The sequence below is a fragment of the Saimiri boliviensis genome, chromosome 11 (assembly GCF_048565385.1).
Source record: "Saimiri boliviensis isolate mSaiBol1 chromosome 11, mSaiBol1.pri, whole genome shotgun sequence".
NCBI lineage: Eukaryota > Metazoa > Chordata > Mammalia > Primates > Cebidae > Saimiri > Saimiri boliviensis.
The window spans coordinates 74005338-74019554 of NC_133459.1; the positions used below are offsets into that span (position 1 = coordinate 74005338).

At 39.9% G+C, this 14217-nt stretch overlaps 1 protein-coding gene across 3 annotated transcripts in view; it reads left to right on the forward strand.

The window, feature by feature from the left end:
- Window positions 1-14217, forward strand: part of ST6GALNAC3 (ST6 N-acetylgalactosaminide alpha-2,6-sialyltransferase 3) — a 585173-nt gene that overhangs the window by 102441 nt on the left and 468515 nt on the right. Inside the window, exon 1 of one of the 3 annotated variants that reach the window (XM_074381026.1) lies at window positions 2101-3893. The exons of 1 other annotated variant lie outside the window; for it this stretch is intronic. In XM_074381026.1, coding sequence (XP_074237127.1) covers window positions 3777-3893 — 117 coding nt within the window. In that variant the 5' untranslated portion in view covers window positions 2101-3776. Of the gene's footprint in view, window positions 1-2100; window positions 3894-14217 lie in introns of those variants that run through there. One more of the 3 variants, XM_074381027.1, reaches the window with a different exon arrangement.

Consider the following 14217-nt stretch of genomic DNA (forward strand, 5'->3'; position numbering starts at 1 on the left):
TGTGCCCTCCCAAGAGAGTGTAATCAGCTTATACTGCCTCCAGGACTTTTTGGGAGTGCTTGTTTTTTCATATCCTCTCCCACCAGATAAACTTATTATTTTTACCATTTTTGACCCATTGGATAGGAAAATATTTTCATGTTTTTATTTGCATTGCTTTCGCTTTTTGAGGCTAAGTTTCGCAAAGCTGTTACTTTAAAGCATACCAGAGAACACGAAGTCCTATTTTATTCATATCTTGGTTTTATCCACTTGCTTTCAACCCCCTGAGTCAGCTGCCCTGATGGATGGGTCTTTTTGGTGGGGGCCTGGCTAGGATGGGGACTTGGTTGAAAGATGAGTGAAGTTAAGGCAGTTCAAGGGTATCATGCTTTTTAGAAGTACCAGAAGATAAGAAAGAACTACAGAATATGAGAAACAAAGAAATCAAATACTTAAAAATATACTCCCCCAGGTCAATGCTTTGCCACAAAACTGAAGAAAAACAGTTCTTTCTCTCTAAGCTACAGTACCCCTGGGTCACTGTTCCAAAGCTCTCAGCATAGACCGTTTGTCCTATACATGGCTACATGTGGGTGAAGTTATTTTTGTGTGTTCTTTTAAGAATGAAGGTACTAATCACAATTTTAACATTGCTTCTCCAGAAAAATACTTTCTAAGTTACGAACTTTGGGGACACAAACCTCTTGGTCATTTGGGGAACTAGTTACCCCTTTATTTTTCTAAATTAAACCTTAAGACAATCTGAGCTTTGCCTTTTTTTCTTTTGGGTAATTTGATTTCCCAATTATAAATAATGATTATTTAATGTCTGTTAATTCTTTCACAGTTTAGGGTGAATTCTAATTAGCCATCTCCCTAAGATATGTGGTTTGTGGCTTGAAAGGTTTTCTAATGCCTTCCCTCCCTAGAACTAATGACTCAGAACTGAGAAAGACTGACACAGAGCTTCGTCTTCTGCTGGGGCTGCAAATGCTCTGGAGATTGCTCACGCCCTCTTGCAGGCACTTCTAGCTGAAGACTAAAGCCCACTGCCCAGACAGCATCAGTATTTCACCTGCTCCGTATTGCACACAAAAGGCATGGTTTGACTCACAGAATGCTCATTGCTGGAAGGTCACAACCACTGTTTTTTGATAGAGTTTTGAGTAGTCATTTTTCCTAGTGCTTTAAAGAGATTTAAATGTGGTTTTATGGGTAGTCATTTCCCAGATCCTTGTGAAAACGATTCTAATCCTATTGATGGTAGAAACAGATTCAGAGACTCAGTAAAAAAAGATGTCTGTGACTTTTAGTTCAAAATAGGTTTATTATTGATGGATCACCCACCAGCATTAGCTTATAGATACTTGAAGATTAAACATGGCTTTCTGGAACAAAATAACATTGTTTAGTCTTTTTGCTAAACATAATGTACAAGATGAGCTTAAATAAGTAAAATTAGAAAATAATCTCAATTTTGCCCCATATAAGAATAAAACATCAAAATATTTAAAGAATAGAGGTTTCTGTTTGGTGCAATCTTCTGGTTAAATGGTTAATGGAGGGGCATGGAAAGTAATTATTTTATGGATACGGAATTTTAGTTTTATTAGACAAAAAGAATTCTGGAGGTAGATGGTGGTAATGATCGCACAACAATGTGAATGTATTTAATACCGTTGAGCTGCACATTTAAAACTGGTTAATGCCTGGTACAGTAGCTTGAGCCTGAAATCCCAGCTCCTCAGGAGGCTGAGGTGGGAGGATCACTTGAGCCCAGGAGTTCGAGACTACAGTGAGCTCTGACCGTGCTACTGAACTCTAGCTTGGGCAACAGACTAAGACCTTGCTTGTCTCAGCAAAAGGAAAGAAGAAAAGAAGATTAAGATAGTAATTTTTATGTTATGTGTATTTTACCACAATTTTTTTTAAGTGTTAAATGGAAACAAACCTCTTTTGGAGAGCCTTTTGGTCTGTGCTTTGACTTAGTAAATACAATATTGAATGTAACTGTATTTAGTAGATATTTGAGGGACATTATTCTGGAAGCCAGGTCTCATTTCCTAGGACTGGAGAAGACAGAATGTGTTTTGGACTTAAGATGTGTTTATGAAAGAGCTTAAAATTTCTTTAGGTGATTGTGCATTCCTGTGCTATGCATTTTCTCCAAAATGTACAGAAAGAAAATACTTTGAATCCTAATTAATTGGGTTCTAATTGGTCTGTGTTTTAGGCTCTAAAGGATCTTAAAAGATCAGTTACCAATGTAGTATTTAATTGTTACTGATTTTTATGCAACTGAGCAGGAGAAGAATTGTTCAGATGCAGCTTTCTGCACATCCGTGCCTTCCCTAGGCCATTGTGCTTTGTGTTCTTGAGACTCGGTGAATGTTTCTGAAGGTCAGCTAGAGTGCAGAGGAGAGTTAATATTAAAATGCTTTTAATAAATAAGCTGTCAGATGATTCCTGAAGATACCATAAGCAGCAGAAAGTCTTCTTTCCTCTTTCATTCAGATCTCTGTGTACAGAGGGTATACTGGTTAATATAGTCTCTGTTAGTGTCTCCTAACGGGCTTTGGTAATCATTTCTAGCCCAGCCGTGCTCCACTGATTTCATCACTCTTGAGTGACGGGGCCATTTCCTCACAGAACACAGCCCCTCCCTGAAAAAAGAGGGAGTAGAAATAGTCATCTAGCAGGGTAATAGTTGGGGAATAGAAAGAAAATGACTGATTTTGCAGAGAAGGCCTGCATAAACTGATCCAGTGTTTCTGGCAGTTTGAGTAGAGAGTGGGATTTTGGTCTTTACTTTGAATTGTCATAATTATTTGATGTCAAACCTATGGAGTGTTATGAGGTTGTAGGATTTTGAACTCTGTACCCTTCAGAGGCTTTGCCTCAGGGCACAAACACAGGAAGATTAAACATTAATTAAAGTAACCACACAGGAGAATAAACAATGTAAAGAAGTAGAAAAAGATCTGGCTTCCCCACCAGGGCAAGCCATTTTAGAAAGAGAGATCTTATATTGAACTTCAGAGATAGATGAAATAGGCTTCACTAGACCCAAGGGCATGGCTTAATTTCTCAGGAAAGCATTCTGCCGTTGATTACTGGAAGAAAAATTAGAAAAACTCATTGGATGATGGACCAATCCAGAGGCCTTAATGGTACAGAGAGAAAGGAAACATGACCATGTTCAAGTTACAAGTTGTAACTGACCTTGATGTTTATTGCCAGACCGTGGGAGGTTTTGGAACCTGACTGATGCCTTTCTTCCCTGTGGATTCTAATTCAGTGCCTGGGATGTGGGCCTAGGAACCTGTATTTTTAAAAGATTCTTGGATGCAGAGCCAGGTATGAAAACTACTGATCAAGATCAATAGTTTTAATTAACGTCAGGGTGGAAGGAATAGGAGGGAGGGAAAGACAGAAGAAAGAGGGACAATGAATGAGCTTTGGATTCCTTTGTTCAAATATGATCATGTGAGGAAGAGAAATTTGTCAGTTCAGAGCAGAGCTGTGCTGGCTCTGTTGGAGCTGGGAGGCTTTTCTTAGGTTCCCAGGGCCACAGAAGGGAAGCCCATGCAGAGCTATCCAGATTTAAGCCTTACCCATTGGCCTCAGATGCCTGTTCCCGTCTTTCCTGTCAGCTACTGCCACTGTCAGCCCTTTGTAGCTGTTCCATCCCATGTGTCAGCTATTTGTGGGCTGGTTTGCCTCTGGAACTATTGCTCTGGGTTCTTCTGTCCATTCCCTGCTTGGCTGAGTGGGCTCCCAAGTTAGCCTTCAGCATGACACCTTCTGGTATCTCCATGGTACTAGGACCTCCACTTTTCATGAGGGCTCTAACCAGCAGCATCACCCTACTGGGAGTGTCTCAGCCTGGTGGACAGGAGTGGACACTCAAGGTGGGTATGAATTAAATATTAAATGAATTTAATAATTAACTATTAAATGAATTTCAATACTTGGTGTACCTTTGTGAAACAGCATGGTGATTTCGAGAGAGCATTGACTTATATCTGATAGATTTTTTTGCAAACTTCTTTTCAGCAAATGTCTTGCTGTCCTTCCATTTGCTGAGGTCAGACTCCTCAGAGTCATTCTTAACTCCTTCCTGTTTTTCACACCCCACATAAAAATGGTGAATCCCTTAAAATATGTGAAGAAGCCAGCTCTTTTCCCCGCCTCCAGTATCAGCATCTAGGTCTGGGCCGCCACCGTGTGTGGCCTGGATTGTTGCCACAGTCTCCTAATCGGTCCACCAGTTTCTGCTCATTTCCTGAATCTTTATCTTACATAGTCCTATAATGATCCTTTAAAAACATGACTGAGGTTCCTCACTTTGACTCAGAACTCCTGTCTCTTAGAGTCAAAGCCAACGACTTTATAGTGTCCTACAAAGCCCTTCATGACATGGTGCGCCTCATCTGGATTTACCCTTGATCTTAGCCAAAAGCTTGAGAAGCGAACTCATCCGAATCTCACCTCATCTCCAACTTATTTTCCCCTTAGTCACTCTGTTCTAGCCATAATTTCCTCCTTGCTTTTTCTCACTTGGCCAAGCATGCTCTTCCCTTTGAGCCCCTCCCTCAGTTCCTCTGGCTGAGAGATGTTTTTGTAAATGAGGTATTTGTCTGGTTTCCTCACTTTCCTTTAAGTCTGACCAATTTCGCCAGTCAGTTTCAGACCTGCCTATATAAAAATGGAACCCCTTTGTTAATTTTATACACTGTTTTCCCCTTACCCTGCTTTACTTTTCTTCACAGCACATTTCATCATGACATTCTGTTTATTTATTTTATTGGTTTATTATTTATAAAGTGCTAACAAATACTTTAATCCAAGCTCTGTGAGGGCAGGGCCCATGTTTTGTTCACTGAAGATTCCCAGTGTTTAAAAAAGAACGTAGCGCATAGTAGGTGTTCAGAAAGTATTTGTTAAACAAATGTATTATTAGTAAATATGAGTTTTAAATTCAAATTTATCACTTCTTAATTATGTGACACTCAGCAAGTTACTTCTCAGAGTTCAAGCCTTCTAATGTTAAGAATAAACATAACTTCCATTTCATGGAGTTGTTTTGCAGAGTAGAACTAATGCTTAAGCTTCCTACCTAAAGTGTGAGATCAAATTTGCATTAAAAATAGAATATTTTTATTGCTGTTGATGCCGACAAGAGACAGGGAAATACTGGGTAGAAGAGGGCAGTTCCCCAACAAAGGCCTGCCCCTCAAGCCTGGTTACCCATGGCCCTTTTTGGCAAAAAGGCCCAAAACGTTGCCTTTTACCCCACCACGCCCCACATAAACCCTGAACCCCAGGCTCCAGAAGCAGATCAAGAGATGAGGAGATGAGAAAGATGGGCAGTCAAGCAGACAAATGCAGAATGTCGCATCAGAAAAGGAGAGAAGGAGCGTCTGAATGTTAGCAGGAGTTTGGCTAGAGATGGTCAGAAAATCAGCCACTGGATGGCCAAACTCCAGGGGAAGATCAACTTCCCATTCCATTTCCTATCTACCTCCCCACCCATCCTGCTGAGAGCCACCTCTACCACCCAGTAAAACCCTGCACTCACCATCCTTCAAGTCCATGTGTGACATGATTTTTCCATGATGCTGGACAAGAGCTCAGGATATGAAAGCTGCCACACTGGCCCTCTGCCCTTGCAAAAAGGCAGAGGGTCCACTGAGCCAGTTAATACATAAGTCATGCATGGATGGCAAGCCTAAAAGAACATACCGTAATACACACCCAACTGGGCTCTGGAAGTCACGGGCTCCCATCCCTGGATGCTGCTGTGGGGCCAGAGTCCAGTGTCGTGGCTCCTGCACCTGTCTGTCTGCATGCTCACCCTCCTGTAAGGGGTTTGAGCAATGGTGGTGACTGAACAGACAAGCCACACCTCTGTCGCAAGCCCTGCAAGGGAAGTCGGGGAACTCTCCTGTTTCACTGTTGTTAATATTGGTAGAGCTTTAAGACTGAATTTATTCTGATATGGGTAGAATTTCAATGAAAGTGGAATTCAGGAACCGGCTTTAACTCTGTGTGACTTTTCTAAAAGGAAAGTCTTGATTGCCTCTATTTTACTTCTAAAAAAGTGTAGGCTACCAGCTAATGCCTCCCGGATTTCTGCTTGAATGATCTTTGAATAAGTAAAGGCGTTCCGATTATAAATTTTTCTATTGTTCTGAAGCAAGTCATTAAAATTAAATATGACTATAGAATGGAGAGAGTTTTATTCTTTCAATTACATAAGGTTTGTTAAGAGTCATTCTTTGTCTACTTATATTTAATCAACATGCAATATTTTATGTGCTTTTATTATCCATATGTTAAGGTAATATTCACGTTAGCTAGCTATTTTTTACATTAAACCAAAAAAATATGGTTATGTGCAAATTCTGTGAAGAACATGCATGCAAGTAGTCTGCTTATTAACCAGGTTTGGTGTTAGCTACACACTTATAAAGCTACTAATTGCTAACTGTTAATATTATAACTTTAGTTCAAATATTATTGGTATCTGTTCTTCTAAGACTACATGTTAAGATTAGGATTTAGAATTTAGTACAAGTATGTATAAATCATTTCAACAGAAAAAAATGAATGCAAATCAGGAACCAGCTGGAGGCAGATTTGCATGATTATTTGAATGCTGTGACAGGACACGCGCACTCAGAAATTCGAATTAGAGTGCTTATTTCTCATACTTACAGTGGTCACCAAGTCTCTCTTACGATATGACCAACTATCACCCTGGGTTATCAGTAAACCTTCCTGACAGAAATCTGTGAGTCTAATATCAAACTCACTCTTTCAATTTGTTTTCTCTGCACCCTGGGTTAGAAGACTGAAATGAAATAAGTGTTTTCACTATAGTGAACTACACTTATCGTTTGCATTATTGGAGCTGCTTAGAAATTACTCCACAACTTTTCAAAAGATAAATCATGCCCCATTTGATTATCAGCAATCATTAGTCCAATCAGCACCCAAATGCAGTGTTTTCTTTGCCACTCTTACAAGAGATTTAAGGAGTAACAAGGCCATTTTTGTGGATAAGTCTAGACAATAGTCTCTTTTGCAGCATGAAACTAATATCTGGAGGGTTGAGTCTTATTGCATGATCATTTGTCATGCACATTCTAAATCCTTTAGTGCCATTCATAAAACTTTTCATAAGAATGACTTCATAGGAGTTTCTGTTCTTTTTAGAGATATGATTATCTGGCTGCTTTTAGTTTATACTGTCGCACTCGTGTGTAGGGGGATGTCCTCTGGTCTTTTGCAATTATTTTCATTTTAGTTACTCAAATGAATTGCTGATTAAAAAATAAACTTTGATGGTCATGTAAATTGGAGATGATTCTGGCTTAAAAGGATAACTAAGCAGGTATTTTTTGAAAATTAACAAGCAAGGCTATCACTCCACATAAGCAAAGTGATTTTTTTAGGAGCAGAACACTTGATATACTGGTTGATGCTTCAGTCTGGTGTGGTATTTGAAGAGCATAAAGTTGTAACATAGATTTTCATTTTAATGAGAGTGTTGTAATATCCTCATAATTTTTTCTTTTTACTTCTCATTAGCTTTTACAACCTATGAATTACCTAAAACAACTTTAGTCATTTGAATTTTGACTTGCCACTTATTTTACTATGTGCAAAATTGTCATTTGAGAAATGGAATCTGTATTTATGGTATTGGTGTCTATGGCTAGACATTAGGACTACTGCAGAGTTTGGAGATGTCACTACATATAATGCGGTTCTAATGCAGATCTGTTTGGGGTTTTGTTGAATATAGAATTATGGAGAAGTCTAGAAAGGAACGACAATGAAGTAGTTGTTACTGTAAATCTTGTGGTCATGTAATGAAACTTTAGGGGGCTTTTCTGTACACCAGTTTAGTTCTGCTCTTTGTAGACTGACTCATCTAGAGGAGATTTTGTACAATTTTTTTAAGCTTATTTCTCCAGTTCATTTGTTTATTGATCTAGTATTACATTATTATTTACTTAAGAAAATGGTCTATAGCACAAGACTTCAAGCCTCAATGTCTTCTTTTTTGTTGTTGCTTTGTATACTAAATTTCAGAAATGTCTCTTTGTGGGAAGGATTGGAGACAAATAATGACTATATACACATACATTTCACATGTATACATTATTGAAACATGTGTCATATATGTTTAAGTGGATGGAGACAAGTAATGACTATATATACATATGCAATCATGTGTCACTTAACAGGGATACATTCTGAAATGCATCATTAGGTGATCTTCTCATTGTGGGAACATCACAAAGTGTACTTACACAAAACTAAGTAGTAGAGCCTATTGCATCATACCTAGGCTATATGTTACAGCCTATTGCTCCTAGGCTACAAATCTGTGCAACATGCTACTGTACTGGATACTGTAGGCAATTGTGACACAATAGTAAGTATTTGTGTATCTAAACATATTTGAACCTAGAAAAGGTACAGTAAAATTATGGTATTATAGTCTTATAGAATCACCATTGTATATGCATTCTGTTGACTCAGATGTAGTGCATGAATATATACATGTATACATATATACACATATGTTACTGAATATGTTATGTTATTGAAACCTACTTTTATTATAACACACATATACATACACACATGGCCCTACTTCTGCAGTCATGTGAAGTTATGCCTACTGATATGTGTATTAGTCTCTCTATCTTATTTCTTCTTGACACTTCTCCTCTCAACTGAGCCCATTCAAGTGACCCATTTTAACAACTACTTATAGATTATTTCATAATTTTCTTATTTTAGTTCATTTCTAATCCTTAACTGTGTTATTGATTACTGTGTTATTGATTACCCCTTATGTGAGTTCTGCTTTATTATAGGTAAGTCAGCTTATCCAAGTCACCAGAACTGAGTTAAGAAACATACAATGGCCAGGTGTGGTGGCTCAAGCCTTCAATCCTAACATTTTGGGAGGCTGAAGCAGGCAGATTATGTGAGCTCAGGAGTTTAAGACCAGCCTGGCCAACATGGTGAAACCCCATCTCTACTGAAAATACAAAACTTAGCCAGGTGTGGTGGTGCATGCCTGTAGTCCCAGCTTCTTGGGAGGCTGAGGCAGGAGAATTGCTTCAACTGAGGAGGCGGAGGTTGCAATGAGCTGAGATTGTGCCACTGCACTCCTGCCTGGGCAATGGAGCAAGGCTTGTCTCAAAACACACACACACACACACACACACACACACACACACACACACACACACACGAAACTTATGGGCAGTCCAGTGGATTCTAGTTCTTCAGAGTTTGCCCAGGACTAAAAGTGGCAGTACAAAATTGAGCACTGACCTTTTGAGATCACTGGGAGCAGACCAACTAATGAGGACCACCCATGGGAACTGATGGACTTCAGAAATGGGCTTGAAATTGGGGCTCACTCTATAGAGGGTATTGTGGCATGAAAAGGAATCTGTTTGCTTGGGTCAGTGGGGAAGTTCTTAGGTGTCAGACTGTCTTATTTTGAGTTAAAAGTTTTATAGGTGAGAATTTTGCTGTAATTTTCTATTCACGTTGTCCAGTCGAGTAGGGCCTTGTGTGCTTCTGTCTCTGAGGAGAAATAATAATGATAAAGATCATGAGAGAAGCAGGTACCACTCTGGCAATGAAGTGCCTTTCTCTGTCCCAGTTACTTAAAAGGTGGCACATTTTTTAATCCTCACCACAACTCTGTGAATCCATGTTTCTTTCTTCCTTTTACAGATAAGGAAACTGAGGATCAGAGAGGAAAAGCAACTTGCTCAAGCCCACCAGGCTAGTTACTGTTAGACCTAAGATTCAAATCTAGGACTGCAGCACTTTCTACCCCAGGACAATATTATCGGTGCTTCTTGATGTTTTGAGATCAGTTCAAATACTTCTTATTGTGCTTTTCTTGTGGGCCTGCTGGCACTGGGGCCAGCACTGAGGAATTAGTGATAACCAAGACGTGGTCCCTGCCTGGAGAGGTTCACAACACGTGTACCATTTTAATGTAACATCGCATTACATTATGTTTAATGTGGCATAATATGAGCTCCAGATGAGGAGGCCTTTTCTTTATTTTGTTCTTAAAACAGTGCCTGGAACATAGCACTCAATGAATACCTGAAAAACACAAAATATGTCATGAAGTCCTGTCATGGAGGGAAGCACTCTTTGCTTTGTCTGTGATTTTCATCTGTGCCTTACTCTGAATCCTACTCCTAGCTCCTCACCTCTGATGCATTTGCCCATGAGCTCCTGGCATGCCTTGCTGTCCTTAGCATTCATTCTGCAGAAAGTTTAGGGAGCACATACTGTGTCCCAGGCATCATGCTGGCACTGGGGACACGGGTGGACAGACCAGACACGGTCCTTGCCCTCATGGAGGAACACAGTTGCTTCTCTGTACCCATGGGTTCTGCATCCATGGATTCAACCAACCTTGGATCGAAAGTACTCAGGGAAAAAATATGTGTCTGTACTGCATACATACAGACAATTTTGCCTTGTCATTATCTCTGAAACAATACAGTATAACAACTATTTAGCATTTATATTGTGTTAGGTATTATAAGTAATCTAGAGATGATTTAAAGTATACAGGAGGATGTGTATAGGTTATATGCAAATACTGTGCCATTTTATAACAGGGACTTGAGCATCCGCAGATTTTTGTAGTTTTGAGAGGTTCTGGTACCAGTCCTCCGCAGATATGGAGGGAACACTACTCAGTTCTCCTTCAGGCATTCAGAATTCAGCTCAGCTCTTCACCCACACACATTACACTCTTCCACCCACTGCCCCTATGTCATTAATAGGATTGATTCTTAAGTGTGTGAATGGCAGTCAGAGCCCATGCACCTCAACTCTGACTTGACCAGATGCCACACCCCGGAGTTTCTCCATAAAGACTTCCTGCTGTGAATCCTCATGTGAAATCAACTTCTTTGTGCATATGGGAATGTCCATGGTGGAAAGAAGCAGAGAGGTCAAAAGAAACCCATTAACTACTGAGAAAAGAATTAACATGTACGAGTCCCCTGACTATGTCTCAGGCAATATTATAGGGCTTTTCCTCCTTCATTCAATTCTGATAGTAATCCTGAGGGGGTAAAAGTAGTATTTTCTTTGTTTTTCTAGATGAGGTCCATGGAGGTTACCCTGGAGAGCTAGGGAGTGGCACAGCTGAGATAAGGAATGGAGGTCGGTCTTTGTACAAGCCTGCTTATTTTGTACAAACCTGCCATGTATTCTCAAGGCTGTGAGAGAACCAGGGAGGGCTGGAGACTGAGCTGCCTGGTGGTGCCTATTGATATCCATGCCCTGGAAATTGTACATGTAACTCATTACTGTGGTCATCTGCTTTCTGTAGCCTCGTGATGGGCCCTTCTCATGTTCCTCTGTAGATTTATGAGCTTGTACATGGCACCACCATCCTACAGCAGTTTTTAGAGTTCCGTGAGGATTTTATAACAATCACAATTATTTAGGTTCTAAATTACCCTTGTCCAGTGTTAAGCAGATGAGCAGTGTTTTCACCTTCTAAACAATGATTCCTGAGGCGACTGCTGCCATAATATCACATTTTGTTTCCAAGGAAACTGTGTATCTATCCCTTCCTCCCACCCTCCCCACTTCCTTAAGCATGAGATTTTTTGAAACTCAAAATGTGCTATTTCAACCTCTTGTTATTGTGAAAGTTTTAGTTCCGGCATTGGTTCCTAGGAAATTATAGTTTTCCTTCTGATCTTCTTCTTAATGTTTTGGATGCTTTTCTGCAGAATAGCCTTGCATTCTAAATGGTGAAATAAATTACTGCCTTCATTATGACACACAATAGATGAATGTATTCTACTTCAGAGTCACAGCTTCATTAGCCAGAATACCTTGATTGTTTTCCATCCTGAAGTTCTATAATTGCTTACTTGATATTCCATTTTGAGACCTCAGAATAAGGTAAAAAGTAGGCTGTGGTATATATGTATCTATTACCCTCAGGATGTATGTGCATTCAAGTTAACTGACTGGATGAATTCAATAAGTTTGTACCCTCCAGATAAAGTAAATTACTGAATCTAAGCATCCCTTTTCTATAGATTACGCTACCAGTGACTAAAAATATCTTCAGATATTGTGTAAATCATGGAATTCAGGCAGCCATGTTTACTACAAGTGGCAGTGAAGTATTTACTAACTCCAAAGGGACTCTGGAGTACTTTGCAATCCTGCTGGAAAGCAGGCGAGATGGGGGTGGCCACACAGGGTCAGAGGATGTCAGCATGCAGGTCCTGCATAGGCATTTGAGCTGTGTGGATTGAAGACTCTCTCCTCACTCTTTAGTTTCCTCACTCCAAACAGACACACACACACACACACACACACACACACACACACACACCCCTCAGGAAACAGTGGTGAGCAGCCCTGTGTTTACAGATACTCACTTCTGGCAATATCCACGCAGCTAAATTCTGGTCACCATGTCTGTCCCAGGACTGCCTCAAGCCTCCACACTTCCCTCCAGCCTCTGGGCTTTTGACATAGAGACCTGGACACTTGGATTTTGATTTTGTTTTTCCAGAAAAATCTCTCTGAGACTCGGCTTTTAAGGTATGTGAAACTCAGAATCTGACTTTTTTTTTTTTTCAAAGGAAGGGGTAGTCGTGAACAGCCTATGAGTAGATATAAGTAGATGCAGAAATTATATGTATGTATTTAGTAGGTAAGGGTGAAAATGATTATTATGGTGTATGTGGGAGTAGGAGGAAATTAGCCCAGGTACAATTAGACTGGTGAGGTGTTGTATATGCAAAATTGATCTTCCGTTTACCTAGCCTTTTAAGCACTTGGGCCTGGTCAGTTGACCACGTAAAGTTGACCCATGAACTATATGGGAGTTAGGGGCGTTGATCCTGTACAGTGGAAAATTTGTGTTTTAACTTTTGACTCTGCCCAAAACCTAACTATAATAGACTACTATTGACTGGAAGCTTTACTGGTAACATGAGCAATTGATTAATACATAAAAAATGTTATTAAGAAAACCATAAGAAAATAAAATGAATTCATTATTCATTAACTGCAAGTAGATCATCATAAAGATTTTCATCCTTGTTGTCTTCATGTCGAGGAGGAGGAACATTTAAGTCCAAAGTCGTTTTGCTTAGTGAATGTCGAATCTGAGATAAAATATCCCCTTTGATGAGCAGAGAGTAGAATGACTAATAAGAGGTCAGAAGCCAGCAAAGAGTAAATCCAGCGACAGCAACAAGAAGAATGTAGAGTTTGAAATTTCTTAAGTTTAAATGAGAATGTTAGCTTATTTTGCAAATAGCTTTGTCTTTTTCTGACCCCTCCTCCCACCCATGTGGAAGTATGGAGGAGAGAAATGCTCTTGCAGAAAAGTATAAGCAGTGCAAGTGGAGAGAGCGGCAGAGATGGAGGTGGAGGCTCAGTCTGCTTGTGAAGGTCTTGTCTTACAGTCCAGGCTAAGATGTTCAAGCATCACCTTAGAGGTATGAAAGAATCTCTGAAGGCCATTAAGTGGGGACTGAAATTCTAAAAGCCCAATTATGAGCCTGGCTATGGGATCAGTTTCTAGTCATTAGATCACAGTAGACTGAATTCTGAGAGCTCAGTGTGGCAGATAAAGGAAAGTTTGTCAGGTGGATACTCTTCTGACTTTTGGGATAGAGTTAAACCCCTTATTTTAAAGCAACTCACTATGTCTAGTTGGTAATTAATGTAAAAAAATTATACACTATGTGACACTCATGACATTTCACCTATAAAGTAATTTGTGGTGATTTGTCCTAGAGTGTTCTATCAGAGGTTGATAGGATTCAGGAACTGTATCCTTGTTTTCTACTCTAATAGACTGGAAGGTGGATTAGGATGAGAGGCAGGTTCAGAGACAGGAAGAAATAATTTTTTCAAAGCAAAGCAAAACTGTTAGAAAAGTGCATGGTACTCCAAGCTTTCAGCCTAGTTAACTTCTTGCTGCTGTGAAATGGCTGCTGTTTCCTTCTTTGCAAGTTTGGAACGCAGACCCAGCTGCTGGAAGGATTTGGTTCACAGCATATTGAAAAATAAGGCCAGGAGCAGTGGCTCCTGCCTGTAATCCCAGCACCTTGGGAGGCTGATGTGGGCAGATTGCAAGGTCAGGAGTTCAAGACCAGTCTGGCCAGCTTGGTGAAACCC